The sequence below is a fragment of the Fulmarus glacialis genome, unplaced genomic scaffold (genome assembly GCF_000690835.1).
Source record: "Fulmarus glacialis isolate BGI_N327 unplaced genomic scaffold, ASM69083v1 scaffold33072, whole genome shotgun sequence".
Lineage (NCBI taxonomy): Eukaryota > Metazoa > Chordata > Aves > Procellariiformes > Procellariidae > Fulmarus > Fulmarus glacialis.
The window spans coordinates 41,588-62,547 of NW_009196744.1; the positions used below are offsets into that span (position 1 = coordinate 41,588).

At 37.9% G+C, this 20,960-nt stretch overlaps 1 protein-coding gene across 3 annotated transcripts in view; it reads left to right on the plus strand.

Annotated features, from left to right (window-relative positions):
• The window catches only part of SORBS2 (sorbin and SH3 domain containing 2), an 85,741-nt gene that overhangs the window by 15,158 nt on the left and 49,623 nt on the right, over positions 1-20,960 (plus strand). The window contains exons 5-9 of one of the 3 annotated variants that reach the window (XM_009572304.1): positions 9,823-9,967; positions 12,334-12,509; positions 17,660-17,726; positions 18,834-18,878; positions 20,080-20,266. In XM_009572304.1, the coding sequence (XP_009570599.1) occupies positions 9,823-9,967; positions 12,334-12,509; positions 17,660-17,726; positions 18,834-18,878; positions 20,080-20,266 (620 nt within the window). Of the gene's footprint in view, positions 1-9,822; positions 9,968-12,333; positions 12,510-13,317; positions 13,342-17,659; positions 17,727-18,833; positions 18,879-20,079; positions 20,267-20,960 lie in introns of those variants that run through there. The other 2 variants (XM_009572306.1, XM_009572305.1) reach the window with 2 other exon arrangements.

The window sequence follows — 20,960 nt, forward strand, 5'->3', positions numbered from 1 at the left end:
GTACAACTATATTATGTCACAAAGCATGGAAAAATACAGCGAAGAGAGCGCTTGTATGGTCCGAGTTCATGCACAACAATTTTGCAGTATTTTTTAATGTATCTTGTTATGTTTGTGCTGCTATTTGCACTTCATTTCAGAGCTTATCTGCTGAAACGTTAGGAGCAAACAGAAGTGTGGTATGACTCACCGAGTAACATTTTGTAAACACTCCTACTCAGAGAAAGGTTAAACCCCTTAAAAGTATATATGAAAAGAGAAGCATTCGAGTTACTCAATATTAGTTTTTTTACATTATTACAATCTCGAGAGACGATGCTGCTCTATACCATACTGCAGATACGGGGGAAATAATCTAATCTGTTTCAATAGAGAAATTAGTATTTGTTAGTATGAGACCGATGGAGGTAAATTCTGTTGTCCAAATTTCTTATAAGAAAAAGATCTAAACTGATGAAGAATTCCGAGCTGCATCTTCTGAAATAAACACCGGGTATTTTTATGTTCATTTCGTTCCTTGGTTCATAAGTGTCCTCTTGTTCTACATACTGCTCTCTAAAACTGCGGATGCAAAACATTTGTCCTGTTTGTTTGATTTCCACGGATGAGTGAACACTTGGTTTAGTCCAGGAGGAATAAAAACTACTATACTAGATATTTATGAAACTGTTTCTTTTGCCAGCCTTATAGCTGTAGACAAGTGAATCAAGGAAAATAAGCCTGGAATTCAAAAAATTGTTTCTGAATCGGTTTATCTAATACATTACTGTTTGTTAGATATTGACAATACATTAAGTGATGTAGAAGGGAGAGAAGACAGGTTTCAATGTTTTGGGGACAGGCAGCAAGCAAAGAAAATCAAGCACGTAATTTTCATTTTAAGTTCTGTATCACAAGTGTGGTTTTGCAAAAGGGCTTGAACTCCATCTCCTTATACTGAATTTAAAATAAGAGGGCTGGGTAGTAAAAATGGGCATAGGAATATAACTTGCAGCATCAGTTTGGAGATTTTGACATCAGCTTTTAACAATTAAAAATAGAGGTATTTTTACCCATTTGTGCAAGCGTATGGGTGTAATTTGATTGTTGACTACTAAAATCCGCTATGTATTAACGAAATGAGTTTATTCACTTATCTATGAGTCTCCTTATCTGTGTCTTGACTGTTGAAGCAAGGCCAGCACTCTGGTGTCATTAGTAATCTCACACCACTCCCCACAGATCTTGCATTAAAATGATAGATGACTGGTTTTGAAACCCATACTAGGGTCACATGTCTACTTCATGTGAATTGGGTTGCAACTGCATTCTTCAGGCCTGACATTTTCCTATTTGACGGAAGGTGAACATTTCTAAGGACCAGCAGAAAGCTGCGCTTGAGACCTTCAGTTCACTTCAACACTGTGATGATATTTATCTCTCTCAAGCGTTGCTCCACAACCCAAGATAATTATGTAGTCTAATTATGTAGTTTTTCATCATTCTAATTCATTAAGTACTTGTTTGGCATTTAATCTGCCTGATTTCTGGTAGCGTTTCTTGTGCTATAACAGTAACAATCCTAATCTGAAGCACATTGAATGGAACTGGTATTAAAAGTTTTCTGGAATGCATTCAGCCTTGTCCTTCTCATATTTTTCACAATGATGAAAAATATGGATTAGTAATCTGTTTAGAGTTTACCAACACTCCCATGTTTTTTAAATGGTGTAATCAGTTTTCAAAAATAATGCTGTTTTAAATCACTATTTCAGCCACTCTGTCCCAGAGTGATGGTTGTACCTATGACAGAATTCTAGAACCAAGCAGAATATTCAAGTTTTACTCCACAAAGCTGAGAAACTTCCTTTGGGAATCAGTACCTAGAATTGCTGCATTCCTTCTACCCACGTTGTAAGAGTGGTAGTTTTATATTCTTTTTAAGAATTTGGCTTAATGAAATCAGCTATTATTTGCCAAACACAATTAATTTGATTCTTTAAGAACTCAATTTCACTAGCGCTCTGGATGCACCCTGAATATCTGTTCTTGTGTTGTCCATCCCTTCTTTTCTCAAGCACGCAGGCAGTCTTCTCATTTTGAAGCCAGAAGGCTTACTAGGTTTCCCAAGTCTCCAAGATTTCCTGTTATTTTAACAATTGAGAGATCAATTTACATATTTTGGCTCAGTCATATGTAACTTTTCTTATGGGGATGCTGAGAGGATATCTGGTCTCAAGAACTTCAGAGCTTCATATTGGCTCTGCCTCATAATTGCATTATGATCTCCTGGTTCACGTCTTTTGCTGGAGATCTTGAATTATGACATGGATGATGAAATTCATCATGAATGATGGTTCTGTCTTCCCTTTATGTATCTGTGAGGTGAAATTACTGTTTCTTATATGTGTACATATATGCGCATATCTTAATCCCCTGATATACTATGCTGTATAACCGGCTGTTTCACATCTGCATATGATTGCTTTTAATGAAATTATTTGATAGTATTCCATTGTTCTTTTAAAGTTTCCTTTGGCAAATTAGTTATCTCTAAAAGTCATATCTCCTTTACAGTCATACACTCAATTATTGATTTTCTGATTAAGAAGTAATCTGTTCAGATTTACTCTATGGAAAGATTTTTTTTTTTTTTTTTCATTTGTAGATTTGAAACATTGCTGTGAATAAGATTTAGATTTTAAGCTGTTTGACTAAGTTTCTTCACTGTTTTAACTGCAGATTTTAACAGGAGCTTCTGGCTATTTTTTTGTACCCCAGAGGTCCAGTAATGCCGAAGAGTTCTTTTGAACCATTTGGAACAAGTGATGGATATCTGTTCACATGCTTAAGATTCTTTTCTGAAATGCTTATTCATAGGGATGGTCCCATTGACCTCAGTAAGGTTATTTGTGTAAATTCTAGTTGATCTCAGCAAGAATTATGGAACTGGAGCCCCAGTGACCTCTCATAAGTAGCACAATCTGGGTTGTGTTCCAAGTCTTCCATAAGGGCTTTAGAAGATATTTTCGGATTTTGGATTAAAATACCAAAATGGCATTTTAATCTGATGGCTTGAAAGATTTTTTGAATTATTAGAGTTAAAGACATTTGCCTATTCTAAGCATAGGAAATAACCATAATATTATTGGCAACAATGTGATAATTATGACTAAATGTTGCTTTTTTAAGTAGTAATTACTGCATATGGTATCTTAATGTCCTCTGTTTTACATACATTTAAAATCCCAATCACTTTCCCTGCAGCTATTGCAGTTCCTCAGCCCTATTAAAAGTGAAACCATTAGTGCTGAAGTAGGCATTCTGACGTACTTCAGGAATTGATTGAAAGCTTGTGGCTAATAGGCGGTATAGAAGGATTTGTGCAGCTGTTTAACAAAGATTGGATGCCAACATGCTTTTCATGTATCTTTAATTCAAAAAGAATTTGCAGATGCAAAAAGCTAGTTTTAGGACTAGTTTAAACCCAGTGTCCTGTGTCTGATTTGAAATAACAGAACATAAAGCTCTCATACTTTGTGTGGCAGTTTTCAGAAGCACTCTCCTGAGGGCATTCCGTTATACTTTTAAGAAATTATGCTGAAGCCAAACAACTAGCGTGTTTTGTTTCAGTACAAAGCCATCTCTGCCCTGTTCTTGTGCTCCCAATCTTTATTGTTCCTCAGATTTATACCAGTTACCCTAACAATCCTTGAGTCCTCTAATGTTGAAAAGACTCCTATGCATACACCTTATGCAGTAGGCTGACAGGGTGCTTCCAGGGTGCTTGGAAATTCTAAGATCATCCAAACAGTTTTATTAGAGAGGCAGTGGAGAAGATGTACTCAGTCACAAGAGGCAAAAAAGTCCACAGCCTATTGCTTGCAGATCATATGAACATTCAATATTAGTGTTTCCATTTAGCTTGCAGTCCTGCCCATCTGTGTATTACAGTTAATTTCAAAATGATACCTGTCCTTTGACAAAAAAGAGAGCAACATTTATAGGGATCAGACTTGCAGATCCTTTTTTCCTTTTACAAACAAAACGTACATGACATTCTCTAGCCTCATATTTATGTAAAGCATAAAATAGTCTGAACCTTCTCGATGCACAACTGAGATCATTAATGTATGCAGTACATTATGAATATTCATCCCCAGCACACTATGGTTTCTGGCATTGCTTCCACTAGTATTTGATGCATTCATTTCTTTCATGTTTTCCTACTTTAATATAGAGCGTGGTTGATTTATTTCCTAATCCATGTGAATGTGAACTTCCTCGGGCTGCTGAAAAACTTACGCTTTTGTAATTCTCCTACACACAGCAAGAGGCAAAGGGAAAAGTTTTTTATTCATTTGGTAATTTGTTTCTTTTCTTATTTTTTTTCCTCAAATCTCAGCTTGGAAACCAGAAAGTAACTGCCCCTGTGATGGAGGTAAATGCTTCACAGACACACAGACAAACAGCAACAGAAGCTTCTCCACTGCCTCTTCCTCCTCCTGTGGTACCAGTTAACAGAGCCTCTTTCTCACCAGACAGTGGCACCCATCTAGTACCACGTTCTTTGCCAACGCTTGATGATTTTTTGCCTTCACGCTTTTATAAAACCCCAGCCCTTTCACAATTTTCATATAAATGCCCATACCTAGCTTCTGAAAGTATTATCCACAGGAACGAAACAGCCTCTGTAAGCACAGATTCTGCCATGAGTGAGTGCTCCTCCTGCACAGTGAGTGAGTCCTCCACAGCCATTCTAGATGAGCTGCAGACTTGTAGCTATGATACTACTGACTGCTCTGAAACACCTTCCCCAACCTTGAGCCAGATGTCTGCTGTGTCAGATGGCACCACCTTAACCAACACTGCTGCCACTTCTCATGTAATTATGCTTCCTTTTTTCCTCCTCCATTTTGTTCAAACAGGTTGTCAAAGGGGAAAAGAATTCAAAATTGTCTGTTATCCTGTTACACAGACAAGTGTTCCGTTAGTAGTTTTCTGTGTTCGCAGTCTGACAGTATGTTTTGCAACAGTTGTTTAAAAAAATCATTGGCATAGCGGATTTGGTAATAGGAAAATGATGCTAAGTTGTTGCACAGTTGTATGATCGGCTAAGGTGTATCAAACACTGCTTAAAATAAATGAAAATAAATTCAATAAATATCTGTTCCAAATGCGTTAAAAGCAAGCGGTCTGTCGAGTTTGACAAGATCTGTTTAAAATATTGTTAGCAACGTACAGGTTTCTGGAGTTTGTAGCATCTGGGCTACTACCATTTTTGGTTTATACTGAGGTACGGATTTCAATAATATAACTTGCAAATTCATAGTAAATGTTGGCAATATTTAACGCAGTTTTTTCCCCAGCCGTGACCACTGACTGCCAAAACTGTTTTTCTCTCCTCTAACTAACCTTTTCCTCTCCTAAGCACAGTTTCTTACAGGAGTGAACTTCATAAATAATCTTGTAGTAGCCAAGTGTCCTGTTACTTTTCTCTTGGTTAAGTCAAGGAAAGAAACAGCATGCAATTAGACATTTTATATGTACATTCAGTTTTCTGTACCTTAGTACACTCATATATGGGTAGAAAGAAGGTATGGAATTTGGGTTAAATCCAGATCACTTCTGATTTCTTTTGAGATTATCTGTGTGATTAAAAAGAGTCAGAACAAAGCCTTCATTTAAATTGAGCAATTCATTGCTGAATTACAAAACAGAGAGATGTTCTGAGACCAAAGTTTCACTGGGTCACAACAGTGTTCAAACTTTGTACAAATACTTCAGCATGCTTTTCAAGTCTGAAAAGAACGAACAGTGTACACATTTCTAAAGTTTCGTGTATATTTTGTAAGAAGTATTTTGAGCCCAAACTTGCATATAGTCACCTGGAAAATCAACGATCTGTTGTCAGTGCTCTGGAGGCTGTTAAAAAAATACTCATAACAGGCACGCAAAAGCTGTCATTCCTAACTCTTGTAACAGAGCTCTGAAACCTTTTTTTTTTTTAAATAAAGAATCAGTACTGTGAATCTGCATACAGCCCAATAGTTGTAACCAAAGATACCATAATCAATATAGACTGGTATGTGTAAATAAAGCACAATCACTACATGACCATTTACTAGCTATGGAAAGCATGGAACATTTATATTTTTCTTCTAACCTACTTCTAAAATAATCAGCTAACTGTATTTGTTTTCTTTGAGCACCATTTTTGTAAGCTAAAGTCAACATTCCTTCCTTCTTTCCTTTTTTGGGTAGTCTCCCTGTAGAAGGATATGTTATGGTCAGGTCTGACCACCACTTTCTCTCTTAGACATGGCAGGGATGAGCATAACAGTTGTTCACCATTAATGGACAAAGAGAAAGGATGAGTCTCCCACCATAGGGCAAAAACCCCCAAACAGTCTTAAGAGCCCCATAGAAATTAAACTGCTGACAAGACCCACCTCTGCAGCATAGAAAAGTCTGCCTCTCCCGTCCTCTGTAGAGGAGGGCCAGATGACTATAAATGTATCCATGAAATGAGAAAATGATGGGGAAGCTGGTGGCACACACACGTGTGCTGCTAGTGGCTCTACTCCTGTAATGATCTTCATTCTCAAAGGAGACCCCTGTTGGTTTTGTGAATGAAAACTGCTGAGAGGACAATAAAAGTAATATAAGACTGTGCCATCCAGCATTGTGCCCGCATAACATGGAACCACATTTTCAAAGACATTATGTCCTCATTGGGGATGTTTGTTTATTCTTGAGGTCCTTGATGAGAGCTTAGGCAAAAAGGTTTTACAGGGGATCTTCTGAGAAGAAGAAACAGCATCAGGAAGAGCAGAATCAACAAAATGGTAAAATATTTCAGGCAAAAGGCAGAGCTAAACATAAAACTGTGGTTATTTGGCCATACTTTTAGTCAGATTATAGCTTCTTTGAAAACCTGAAGTATGAGAATTGTAATTCTTATTTGGGCTTATGCTTAGAACTGGAGTTAAAATCGGGGAACAGCTGGTTTTGGAAACTATTTTTTCTGATTGTATTCCAATTACGAACATTTCCCTTATAAAGTAATTTTCATGGGTTCTTTTTATTTACGTAGTTTAAAATTGTGGATTCTAATGGAAACTTGGAAATGGAAGTACACATTAGATTTTGCCTTTTCCCAAGTTCCGGGACTGTCTCGAGCTTCAAGAATTGATCCTGAGTATTTCAGCCTAGTTCAATGTCTTGAGGCCAGGGGTGTGCTGTGCAGCATTGTTGCACAAAACTGCTCAGACATCCGTGATGGGACCTCTTTCCCAAACAGCAGAGAGGAAGTTAGAAAGCAGCTCCAATCGCAAATTGATACTTTTCTCTGCTCTGATTCAGAAGTCCAGAGAGCTGCTCTTTCCGATGCTCAGGCAAATTAAAGGAAGTTTAAACCTGGTACCTAGGAGGAATCTTTACAAGAGTTTGATTACCTAGCAGCAGAAGCAGGTGGCTCTGCTAGCAGTGGAGCACAGGTAGAGTATAGTGGAGAAAAAATAAATGGAGGAGCCTAGGAAAACGAACAGAATGAAAGAGATGAGGATTATCTTCCCAGTAAGCTGGGAAATAGGTGCATTTTGGTGAAAGAGTTGTTTTCTGTATCATCTTATTTTCCCACAAAGGAGATTACCTAGGAAAGTAAAAGGTCTAATTCACGAATAGGCATCTTAAAATTTTCACTTCCTTCTAAAATCTGGGAACAAACTCTGTCACCTGGAACTAAACCACATTCTCAGATTGAAATGTCAATAGCTCCCAAATGATTCCAAGGGCAGGAAAAGGCCCTTGGAACTTGAAACTTCGCAAAACTATCTTGTATAGCTAACCCTCTCACCAGTGCAAGATGCATCAGGTAAACACATGCAGTAGCCACCTTCACGGAAACTTTCCTCAAAGAAGAAGTCATTAGGAACTAAGAAATTGTGGCTGAGCTGATACCTTCTCTAAAACCTTTAGAAGCAAACCCAAAAATGTCATGTATGGATGTGCCACATATACATTTATGGCTGATGTCCGTAAGCTACTTGTGTGGATCCTGTTTTCACAATATTGTGTCCTACTTAGTGTAAGAGCCTTACTGTCTAACCCAGCTATTTGGTAAGGCCCATCACAGGAATATCTTAATTTTTTATTACAGAAATTCATAGGAGTAGCTTTCCAGTCTACAAAGAACTCGCCCTAGTTCTGCTCCTCTCTTCAGAGGAACAAAAGCCATAGTCAATGAGTAAGAAGGTGTAAGGTTCTGGACATGGTTGCACCCTGCCTTCCCTAGAAACAAGCTTTCCCAAAAAGACAATATGCGGGAAAACAGAATGGATGAACCCCTGAAGTAGGGTAGAGATGGCTGGCCTCATCTAGGAACCTCATCTGAAAACATGGCTTCATACCTCTTGAAATGCTATCTTGGAGCTCATGTAGCTTTTATATTCTTACATCTCCAAGTTCTGTTGGAGGGGAGAATGGTGTGAGAAAAGCAACTTAGTTTACATTTTGGTTCTTGACTTTATGAAGAGAGAAAACATTTAAACATAAAAGTTTTAATGGAGACGTCACCACAACACAAACTTTTCAGCTCAGTTCTGAAAACAGGCATCCTTAAAATGAGAAACCCCTGAATGCATCCAGGAGGAGTTCACATGATGTCTGCATAGGAGCCAGAATTTGTTTTGCTCTCTTAGCTATTGGAGGCCCAGACGTTAAAAATTTCAAATCAAATCAGTAATCTCCAAAATACAAATGTATGCAAGAGGTCATGAACCATTTCATTTTTAAATGTAAAAATAATATGCCTCTTAACAAATTTTTTATTTATGCTTTGCTGCTTCAAATAGTCTCGTATACAGCATGTTTTAGATCTTCTCTTTTGTTATATAAAATTGAGCAAAGTTTGTAGCACTTCTGATTTTGTTCAGATTTAGAGTTCTGCATTAAAAGAGATGATACAGAGAGCTTCCCTCCCTTTTCTACTGAAATATTCACTACCCTCTCATTTCATTCAATGCTTTCTCAATATCTCTGTTTTGATCCTTGCAATACTCGCCATAAAAGTGCTACAGCCAGATGTGGGGATTCGAAATCTGGGGGCAGGGAAGCAGATTGTTTCAGAAGTACCTCGTGGGACTAAAGCCTAGATGGCTTGCGATGCTGCTGTACTGCCAGTTTGCTTAGCTCTCCCATTTTATTTATTTGATTTTGTTTTGTTGTTTTATGGTTATGGTTTTTTTTAATTGGTGCTATTTATTTTTATTGTGATAGATTACATATCGGCATCCCATAGTCACTCTAGCTGGCTTCCATTTTTTAAAGAAGCTTTGGCTCACCCTCTTTAGCTAGTCTTAGTGAGACTTTTCCCTTTGGTCTGCACAGAAGTTCCCATTAATACCAACAGGGCTTGAGCATGTGCATTAAAGGAATATGTCTCTTGGAGTGAGTGATCTGTGGCAGGCAGCCTTTTTCACACAGTGAGAGGAACTTTTACTGCCATGTTCATTTTATATTGCTGTCAGACCTCTGCAGACCTTGTTTGTGCCATCTTCATTGCCTTGACCATGGTCTTCCTGTCACCTTCCCATGACTTCAGCATGCTTCACAGACAGCACATACAAGGAGAGAAGGGGGGAGGTACAAGGTATATAAGGAACACATTCTGCTCCCCTTGTGATGAGTTTTGTATTTCAGTGAATGCAGATGCCATTATGGCTAGGTACCTGACAACTGGTAATTGTTGTGTGGATGACAGTCTTGCATCATTCTTTGTTTGGGATGGCAGTCGGAGGGCTTTGTGTGTAGTTTAATGGGATATTGTTTTGTTTCCCTCAGGCTCAGATCGCAGTGAATGGGAACTCTGGCACTGCTGCCAGCCCAGTGAGTCACTTTCAGAGGCCTTTTTCCCCTTCTTCAGCTTACCCTCCACCAGCTTCCCTCAATTCCAACATTGTTATCATGCAGCATGGCAGGATGATGGGTAAGCCTCACACAGAATGTTTGCTTTATACATTACGCAACATATTCCAATTCATGTGGCAAAGATTGCAAGCAACTGCAGAGTGCTTCACATCCATAATGAAGGTATTGTCTATTCATCTACCTTGGGAAGTAAATGCAAAAAAATAATAGCAGTTGTTGTTAGATACAGAAATGAGTCTGAACTGGAGTTACTATTAAGTTCTATTACTTACGTGTGTGAGAGTGACCTCTTGCCACCTGTCTACTAGCTTTACTGAGGAAAGAGCGTATATCAGAATAACTCAGCCTGTGCAGCCCCTTCAGGTTTTGCCTTCTTTAAGAAACCAAGGGCCAACTTTGTACATTGGTTCGCCCCACAACTTTTGTAATCTTCAGTAGAAATACTGCCAACAAAGGATGGGGCTCTGGGCTTTTAAACACCTAAAGCCATGTCAGTCTGTAATTTGTTTATGGTTTTTTTGTAGGGCATTGTTAATTTTTGTTTTAAAAATACATGATCAGCCTTAGAAAGAAGCTTTGCCAGTATAATCCAGTTTTGCCAGAACAATCATTTGTTTGCTGCTTTTTCTACCAGTGTTTTGCATATTCAGATAAGACTATACATGCAAAATAATTTGAATGTGATCTTGGAGTTGTGCATGTGGGGAAATCAGGTGACAGTTCTCGCTCTGAGACCTGCTGCTTAGACAAATGCTGCTATTCCTATCATAGTGATAAGTACAAAAACTCTATATGTGGGTTTCTCCACATCCCAGAATTCTAGATTCTTTGTTTGCTTCCGGTTTGCTAATCTAAAGGCCTATTCTGTTTTGGATATACCTCAAATAAATAAAGTGTTTTACCATTACTTTTACTCTTGTATGATGCTAAAGTTCTGTATTCCATAATAACAACCTGATTTAATTCTCCTTGCTCATGTAAAAATCCCACTGATGGCCTCAGTTTGAGGGTTATGAAGAATGAAGGATCAAATCCAAAATGTTTTCTAAATTTAACATCATGCATTTTGGGAGAAAGGCCCAAATATTCAGACGTTTGCCATGCAGAGTTGCCCCTCGCCATATATGTGTAGCACTGGATTATTTACAGGATTTCAAACTTGAGTAAATAGCTGAAGCAGCCATGCCAAATCCAGCTCTCTGCAGTAGGAGTGAGCAGAAATATTCAAATTAAAATTAGAGCTTTCAGTCACCAGAGCTCCTTTTGCTGATTTATTTTATGATTCAAATATTTTGCTTCAGAAGAATCAACGGATGTTAATGTCACAGGAAAGGCAATTGTAATCTTCACCAGTAGTGTTAGAATATTTATTTTTACTCCCTACATTCATTTATCCTGCTGTGGAAATGTCTCACAAGCACTGTACCTGTTCTTACAAAAAAAGATGCTTTGTTATAGCAGACCACTAATTTACTGAAACATAATTTACTGAAACTGCTGCCTGAAGGAGTAAGGCTCTTTTTCCTGCATGCAAGAGACAAATACATCATCTGCAGCAGTACAAATTTTCGTGTGACATATCCCAGCAGTGAGGTGTTTTTTGTTAAATAAATTGCTCTGAATTTTAGAGGGAAACGGTAATAGTGACATACTAATTTCATTAATTATAAAGGAAGATTTGGGGGAGAGAGGTAGAAGTATTGCAAGTCACCACAAACCAGTAACAGCCTGCACAGTTCACCTGAAGTATTGTAGGTGGATCATTAGATTGCTCTACAGATGCCAAGTTACTGAGGTCCATTTTTATGGATTATATATAGAGGCACTTGAACATGCCAACGTAACTTTAAGGGGCAAAAATTATACATCAGAATTTGTTTTTTAAAAATATTCATGCATCAAAACTTAATGTTTCTAAACACATATCACATAAAGTCTTTGTGGAGAGATGCTTGGAATCTGTTGCTGTGCTTACAGAACGGCAATTTTCTATATTTTGCTAGATTTTGTCGGGGGGAGTAGTTTTGAAATTATATCACTAGTTTCAGAGAATGGATAGGAAAGGTGCAAGAGTTTGATTTGTAGGAAGAAGGCTGCTGTCATTATTTCTCAATAGATTTTGCTGGGTTTGTGGATTTTTTTCTTTTTTTTTTTTTGTAAGCAAGATGCTGCAAAAGTACCTCTAATCTAAGAAGATCTGAGTTGAATAGCCCGTCTAGTTCTTAAATAAGTTTATAATTCTGTTAATGTAACATTAAGTAGGGTAAAGCCCCAGCTAAGAGGATTTTCTTTAAGTGTTGTATATGTATGTGGTTAAGATTGTTGTCAGTCTTTGTACAGCATACTGAAATGGAGAAGCGTGTTATAACTGCCAAGTATGATTATTGTGTCGTTATACAATATTCTGTCATATTATCTTTACAGAGTCCACAGAGACATACTCACAGCATGTTCAGACTGTTGGCAGCAGCACCACCACCAGTACAATACCAATCTGTAGATCCTCAGAAGAAGAAAAAAAAATTACAGTCATTAAAGCTCCACATTATGCAGGGATTGGCCCGGTAGATGAATCTGGAATCCCTACAGCAATTAGAACGGTAGGAAATTCTGGGGAATCTGTGTGTGAACTCATACAATGAATTGATTGTTGGTAATGGGTTTTTCACATTCTTCTAGTCTTATATAATGTGGAATACAGCGTGTGTAATCAGCGAGCTCATGAATATAATATTGTGTGTTGACGGAAAAGGAGAATGCTGGTGGGAGCATAATTGGGCAACCTCATGTTTCTAGTTTTAATTAGAAGTAGCCAAAATTTTGTGTCTCTTTCCTGCTTCTCTTGTAGTTCTTGCCTTTTCGAGATATGCAGTAATTGTGTTTGTCTTGTCATTTCTAAAATAAAGTTTATACATACTATATATATGCATTCATGCAAGTATACATATATGCATATGTGTGTGTGTATATATATATAAAAATCTCACCCTTCTGCATTTTTGGGGGACGGTGGTTCTCCTGTCATCAGGGTACCGTAGAAATGAATAGTTTTGTTCTGATAATGAGCTAAGCGACCGGTATTTTTGTGGAAGTGCAATATAGAATCATTGTGCCCTTGAGTGACACGTAAACGAACAGCGTGGAAACCCTTTCATTGTGACTAGCCCAGTTTTGATCATCTGCCACTCGTCACTGCTTGAGTGGTCCCAGGATGTCGAACTGAAGAGTTTTGTTTTCACTATGCTGAAGCATTCTTTCCACTCTGCTGTCAGGGCAGCCTCTTCTGGCTGGTCCAGAGAGCACAGTGGCAGCTGCACTAGGTCTGTAAAGGAAGCGCTTACTGGCCTTCCCAGCCGGAGAAGAAGTGCTGTGCTAGTCGGAGAAAGAGTAAGAAGAGTGGGAGCCAGGATGAAAGCGGCAGAGCCCTTGCAGGTGAAGTCTTTGTGAGGTGCAAGGATGTAGCAGCTGTTGGATGTATGCGCTCTGCCAGTACTGACATATGGGGCTGTGTTGTAATTGCCAAGAACTGCTTCAATGGATTGAAAAATAAGGGGGAAAATCAGGAACTGATGGAGAAAAACAATAGGAAAAACTCAGAATAAGTGGTAAGATGGGGACAATTTTGATAAGAATGGGGGGAAACTCTGGCATTTCTTGCTTTATTTTTGACATAAAAAGTAATACAATCAGAATCTTTTAAAAATGAAGAATTTCTTTGCAATAATGCTCTAGCTTCCTACCCCCTTTTTAAGTAAATATGTCCCTATGCTTTACATAGGATAAAGTAATTATTTGTCTTCTTTTTTTAGTAGCGGATTGATCTAATAGGGTGCATATCAGTTATATAAGATTATAACAGAAATCCCCCTCGAGTGTGCTTAACAGTTGGCAATCTGCCAACCTATATTTAACTGTCGTATCATATGGTCTGAGTCTCTCAGATTTTCTCCTAAAAACATAATGTAATTTGAATTAGGACATTTTTCAGCTGGATTTGCTCTGGTTTTTATGTTTCAATTTCAAAATATCTTATAGCTTGTGAACCTAGTATTATAGAAATCATTCTCACAATGAGATACGAGTTAAAAGATTATGCTAGCATGTGTGTGTGAGCGTGTGTCTCATGTGCCACTTTGTGTCCTTACTCTGCTTCCTTAGGACTTAGCTGGAAGTGAGATTGTTTTCAAGATACTGTTTTGAGATTACATTTTAAATGTGCGCGAGTATATTTGAGCCCCGTGTACCCCAGTCATGTAAGAACAAAGGTGATATAGTTGTCAGCAAAAAACTCAAATATGCTGCCCCTTGACACCTCTCAGAAGTGCAGTGCTATGCAGAAACATGCAAAAGTGCTGTAACTGCATTTCTCATGAACAGTAGAAAGTAGGATATAACACTCGCTCTGTCCCCAAGGTCAGGGAGCAATCCAAATAGGAATCTTCTCCCAGAAAGTTCAGTCTCGCTCCATCTGGAGGGAGAAAGAAGTTTTCAAATTAGTTGAGTTTATCATTGCATGCAAAGTTTAAAAGTTTCTTATTGTTCCATCTTTATGAAAATGGCAACAGTCTATCAAAAAAGCAGTGAATGCAGATTCACGGGTGATAGGTGACATACGCCTTGTGTTCCGAAACACTATGCTACTCAAAGGTAAGCTTGTAAGTAAGAACTTGGGAGTATCTGTATTCCAGATTTGGAGTACTTTTCAGGAGTAGAGAGATTTTTCAAGCTGTGGTTATCTCCTCCAAGTCTGTCTTTACTCTCAGAACATGGTTTGTGACAGCTGTTTAGCCAGGGAAGGCGGAGTGATGTTCTCTTCTTTCTATTCCTGCAAACCCTCTCTGTCCAAAGCCGCTGAGAGGGGCAGGATTCCTATAAAGCTTTCCCTTCTCTCAGAACCTCCATCCCATGTTAGCATGTTCCCTCCGTACCACTTTAGTTCCTGCCAGCTCTGGGAAATGCAGGTCTGAAGCCTGAAAATTCAGATCATTGTTAAGTTCTGCCACCGTGCCAAGCCCTGCCCCAAAGATGGTGAAATTCCAAGGCATTAAAAATGAAGTCTTTGGAAAAGAGAGGGTAAAATACTGTTCACTCAGAAAAGCATTCAGTCAAATGGCACCACCAGAGTTTACCACCGACAGGGTCCTAGGAAAGGAGAAGACAGATTCGTGGAAAGAAGTATGACTGCACTGTTTTAGACTATGCAAAATGATCGCTTCATGACTAACTATCAAAATTAATCTGTAGACTGAAAAGGCCTCTATTTACTAAGAATGAAAAAAAAAATCAAGTCCCACCAGATTTCTTTTCCATACTTAGTGATGTAATATTTCAGCCAGGAAAAAAAAAAACGCAGAAGGTCCACTGAAAGTCATAAACGCCTCCTTTAATTGCATACTTTCTGATGGATTATTAGAATACTGCAATGATTATGGACTCTCCTAAGTACCAACTGCAGGTACTTCTTATGTCCTCTTCACGCTAGTTGGCTGATTGTTCATTCACATACGACGATGCTGTGTTCCAACATTTAATTGCAACAACTATAATATATGCAAAGCAGGATGGCATCTGAATGGCTTGGTGCATTGTGAATACTGCTAACTCCTCAAACAAATGTTGGTATGTGGGATTACTGAATATAAATTGAGAAAATGTATTTTTAAATTAATTTATTCTGTTCCTTAACTAGTCCTAAAGCCAAATTATTGGCTGAGGCTTTAAACCCCAGGGTGGGGGTTGGGGCGGAGATGATGAGAGAAAAACGTTCGAATGTGCAGAAAGATGTTGGGAGACCACCTTCTCTAGTCACGTGGGAGCTTCTCCGTACCTAATCTCTGTGTGGAAGCCTCCTGTGGATTTGTGGAGGACCTGACTGATAAGGACGATCTGGCAAAGAGATATCTATGCACCTTTGTCCCTTGACAAACAGTAGGGTCACAGCAGTGATATTTATGCACTGTTTCCAATCTATTCACCTGTCACTGATTTGAGCTCTGTTGGAAGACTCTTTTTGGCCCAATACAATCAGAAAGGCAGTTGTGGTATTATGGGACCATTGCAGGTTTGTACTGCTGTGGGAAATGAGGAGTACCATGGAGGTTATATGCATCAACATGAATTCCTTCAGACCTTCTGGACTTTCTTGTAAACTTTTGAACATATACGATCTTGGAGCGCCAGACAGCATATTTGTTTCAAATCCGCCTAAATTATTCTTACCAGAGTTCCACTAGTATAGATGTGTAATACCTTTAGGGAAACAATGTTAAAATGGTCCAAATCTGCATCTGCATATCTTCTCTTTGGCAGAAGTCAGGAATGTTGGTAGGTAGGGGAAGGGACCTGATCTTGATACAAAACTATATCTCCTTCATTTCTATCTTGCAAGCAGGTCTGGGTAAAAAGTATAACCTGCCGTTTAAATTTCTTTCTTCCTCAGCAGATCCCTGAGTTCTTCAGTTGACTGTCAGCTCTTCTTTTAAACAATTTTTTTTTAAAATGTCATTTAGTAGCAATTTTATGAGAACTCATATTGATTCCTCAAAATACAGAAGCATTTTCTGCCTAGTCCCTTATAGTAAGAGCTCATCATTGTTAACAAAACAGATTAATTATGTACAGTAACTGTAACAAGTATTTAGGGTAAAAGTGTGATTCACTAAAGATGGCATGGGGCCAGGTGAACACACTCAGATCTGTTGGTTATTTTGTAGAGAATTTGTGGATTTTCACTTTTCATGGTAAAGAGCAGTGGGCAGAGTGATTGCAGATTTAATATTAGCTAATGCAAGATCATGCACATCAAGAGGAATCTTTTGAATTATCCCTGTGCACCATGAAGTTTGAAGATAATTTTGTACATCTGCATTAAAACTTTTGCTTTTCTGACTACTATGGAACAAGTAAAATTTTAAGACCTAAGAAGAATAATATTAAAAACATGTTTGCCTTTGTGTTATCTTCTTTTCTGAAATATTATCATCTTATCTCAAAGAAAATTGCAGCAAAAGAGAAAATGCAGAAGGGTAAGAGGTAAAAATAATTAGAAGCGCGAGCAAATGTTGATATGAGGAGAGTTTGGGAACTTTGGGATTGCTTCCTTTACAAAAGTAAGGATAAGTATAATTTAATGAGCGGTTATTGAAAGGTATATTGTATTCACTTTTCTCAAAATAGAAAAATAAGTTAAAATTAAGTTGCCTGGAAAGGGAATTTAAAACTGATAAAAGGAAATACTGTTTGTTTACAATCCAAACATTAACTCTTAAATATAGTGTTGTCTTAATTCTTTTCTCAGTAGTATTCCAAAGTTTTTCTGCGTTATTTAACAATTACATTTTGAAGATAATTTAAGTTGGAAATTGCCAGGATTTCAAAAAGAAGCTTGTAATTGCTGAGGTGTTTGTATTTTCATGTAAAGTATCTAGCATTCATCGTTCTCAAATATAGGGCACTAGGAAGATAAACTCTTGCTCTGGCACTAATTCCTGTGTTCCTAACCATTGTACCCTCCAAGACCAGAGTCCAAAACTGACTCAGTCTTCAGTGCCTCCCAGAACTTGTTACAGGAATTCCTAGATGAGAAGTATAAATACACCATTTGAAATAGATGGTATGAAAATTATTATATTAAATAGGGGACGAAACATAATAGACTTTGTGTCCGGAATAACATTAAGTGTCTGATCAGATCTGTACACCCAGGTATTTTTATTTTTTTGTTAATTGTTAAAAACTGTATTTTATTTAGACAGTTGACAGGCCGAAGGATTGGTACAAGACAATGTTCAAGCAAATCCATATGGTTCATAAGCCTGGTAAGTATGCTTTTGTCTTGGCTGGGTGGTTCTCAGTGGTATTAAAAAATGCACTTTTCTGCATTTTGATTGTCTGCTATGTGAAAATACAAGTGTTTACCAAGTGTCAGATAATGAATCAAATCAGATGGGTAAATTTGAAGATAGATTTTACTGCAGAGAGAGCTATTTTCCTCTGCTAAAGTCTGAAAATTTCTGATGGGTTTATTTTATTACTAAAACTAAATAAAAATTAAAGTGATTAGGCTAGGTATGCTCCTAGTATGATTCCATGTCACCAGGGAGCTCAGTGAAGTGATCCTCATCTCCAGTTTGAGGGATGAGGAATTGGCCACTGCAAACCTCCTACCATACCAGCTATCTTTTGGAGAGCTCACGTGTTAGAACAGCATGGGCTAATAAACAGGCTGTTTTGAGGATACGTTTTCTGTCCGAATTGCATTTTTTTCATAGAATGTCTTATTTGGTTTTGCTGAAATGGAGCTTTGGTGACATTACTAGCTTTAGAGTTAAGGTCCTTTATCATGATTGTTACCAAGGATCTCAAGAAACTGTATAAATGGCAATTATGCTCATTACACCTCTGGAAGGAAGGAGACTTTATTCGTCTGAGGTAGAGCTTGCATTCGGTATGGTCACACAGAATGTTAGTAGGAGAATAAAAAATGTAAGCAGGAAAATTTTGGCTTGCAAGATCTTTTGAACACTAGTCACATAGTAGGTATTTTGAGGTTGCTTTTTGTGATAGGAACAACAACTTAATAGTCTCTAGCAGAGGAGAGCTGACAAAAGGAAGGAATTGAGCTTGGGGAAGGGAGAAGAACAAAAGACAAAAAGCTATAATTTGCAATTCAGTGCTAACCAGTAAGTACACAATATGGGTGACATGACCAGAAGATACCATTTTACAAATAAGATGGTAAAAATAGCCTATGATAAGTATAACGGGAAGAGAGAGTCTTCAGAAAACACCTATGAGATGAGGAAAAGAAATATAGCGCTTGATTACCTACCAATCTTCTGTTTGTATTTGCAAAAAGAAAGCTGCATTGCTGTGATGAACTGGCATGTACTGCACTACTGTAACATACATATTTCTTTTTGTAGATGACGACACAGACATGTATAATACTGCATATGCATACAGTACTGGTAGGAATTATTCCCTCACTTCAAAATGAGTCTTTTGTTAATGTCACCAAGTAACAGCGGTAGTTAACTCTTCATGCTTGCTTTATAATGCTTATATAAACACCTTTTATCGTCTTGTTTGATCTCAGTTGGTGTTTTTTCATGCCTTTTTTCCCAAATGAAACAAAGTTTAATTTTGGTTTCATTCTTGCTACAGAAATGAATTGCAGCTGTGGGCCTCTTACTGCAGATGGGATACACTGTAATACTGTAGTTTCTTGATTACATTGCATTTATTTTCACTAGTGACTGTGAGTAACGCGGCCTTTACTTCTCAAAATGAAACGGGAACTACTGTGTGAAAGTACAAATGCTAGTTACTGACATGAGAAGACAAAAAGGTTGTACTGAAAACAGCTTTTAAAATATGCAGTAAGAGTGCCTAATACAGATGATTCTGTTTTATGATCTTGTTCATTTTTGCTATAGGCACTGGTGTTGATGTTATTTAGCTGCAAGAAAGACATATTCATCTAGGATACATAATTGTTGTGTCTTTCAGAAGATTATAACCATGTGGTAAAATTATTTATAAAAACAAAAATGAAAGTGTGAATAGACTATATGTGCAAAAAAACCATAGCGCCTTGTGCAAAAATGCCATTCAAAATTCTTCCATTTCAGTGTTTGTTGCATTTGATGTGCTCTCATACTGCCTTTTTCTGTCCTGTTGAGAGCATTTTTTGGGGGTCAGTTGTTTGAGATCTGTTTGGACTCTTGTGATCCTCTTCAAGATACGCTATTGCCTAGTTGTCCCAGACTAACAGTAATTATTAAAACAACGAAAGAAATGTGCACTTCCTGCCTCTTCTCTTCCTTCTGAACAATGAACAATTGAGAAGCAGGATGAGCCTGGGGATTAATTACAGGTTGTCATTAACAGCTCTGATGGATATATACAGCCATTAACTTCTCCTCTCCTCAAATTAATCATTAATTTATTTTAACTATACTGCACTTCATCTGTGTGTTTGTAGTTTTATATAGAAATGTATAAAAAATATTCTAATGAGCTACATAGTATACTTTTAAAAATGCATTTACACATTTTTGTAACCTTGCAGCTTTATTGAGTAACTGTGAGTTCTTGTAGCATTCCGTGTTGTGTTTTATTAAAACTCATTCTCATGCTGTGACTATTTCTTGTTTTGTTTTATATTAGGTAGCTACAGTCCATCCTTCTCTGCTCAGGCACACCCAGCTGCAAAGACGCAGACATACAGACCATTGTCTAAAAGCGCTTCTGACAGTAGCTCTGATGCCTTTAAGGTCTCATCCCCTTTAGCACCTCCACATGTGCCACCTCCAGTACCACCACATCGTCTGAGGGAAAGGTCTACACCAGAAAAGTAAGTTAGCATATTTTCAAAAGGTGTTCTTGGTACGTACAGTAATCCAATTACAGGATATCACAAAGGATAAAATAGCAGCTATAGAATAACATGACTTCAAGGGCTTTATTCAAGGGACCGTCAGGTGATGAGGGGTAATCTTCATCAGTAGTGGGGGCATCATGTGTGGTGCTGCCATTGCTTCAACGTGCTAAGGAAGTGCTTATTCTTACCACCATGAGCATTTAAGATTTTCATTCTCATTAGCAGGATTGTCCTGCTTGTTGTGTTTCAGAACAATCCATGCTCTAGCAGCTGTCTTGAATAGTTAGTATCGGAGTAGGAAAGGCTATTTATGGTATCCAGTAGCAAAGAGAAAGGATCTAAAAGATGTTGTAAATTGAAATTCAAGGAAGAGCAAAACTGTAAGAGTGTAGCAGTCAACCAACGTTTCCCCAGAGCTCAGAAGTGCTTTATATCCCCATTTTTTCAATCTCTATCTCCATTTTGGTAGACCAAGGTGGTGTTTAAAGGGGCATTTCAGGTTTCTCGTGGTTTTCCAGCTTCAAACTTGCTGCACAAAACCAGGTCCCAGTGGTTAGAGTCCAGTCTGGAAAAGGTTAATACTTAATAACTCAGGAAAGAAATGCTTGTCCTTCTGGTAAAACCGTGCAAAGTGTACACAAACTCTCGACTCTTCAGCGTATCTGTA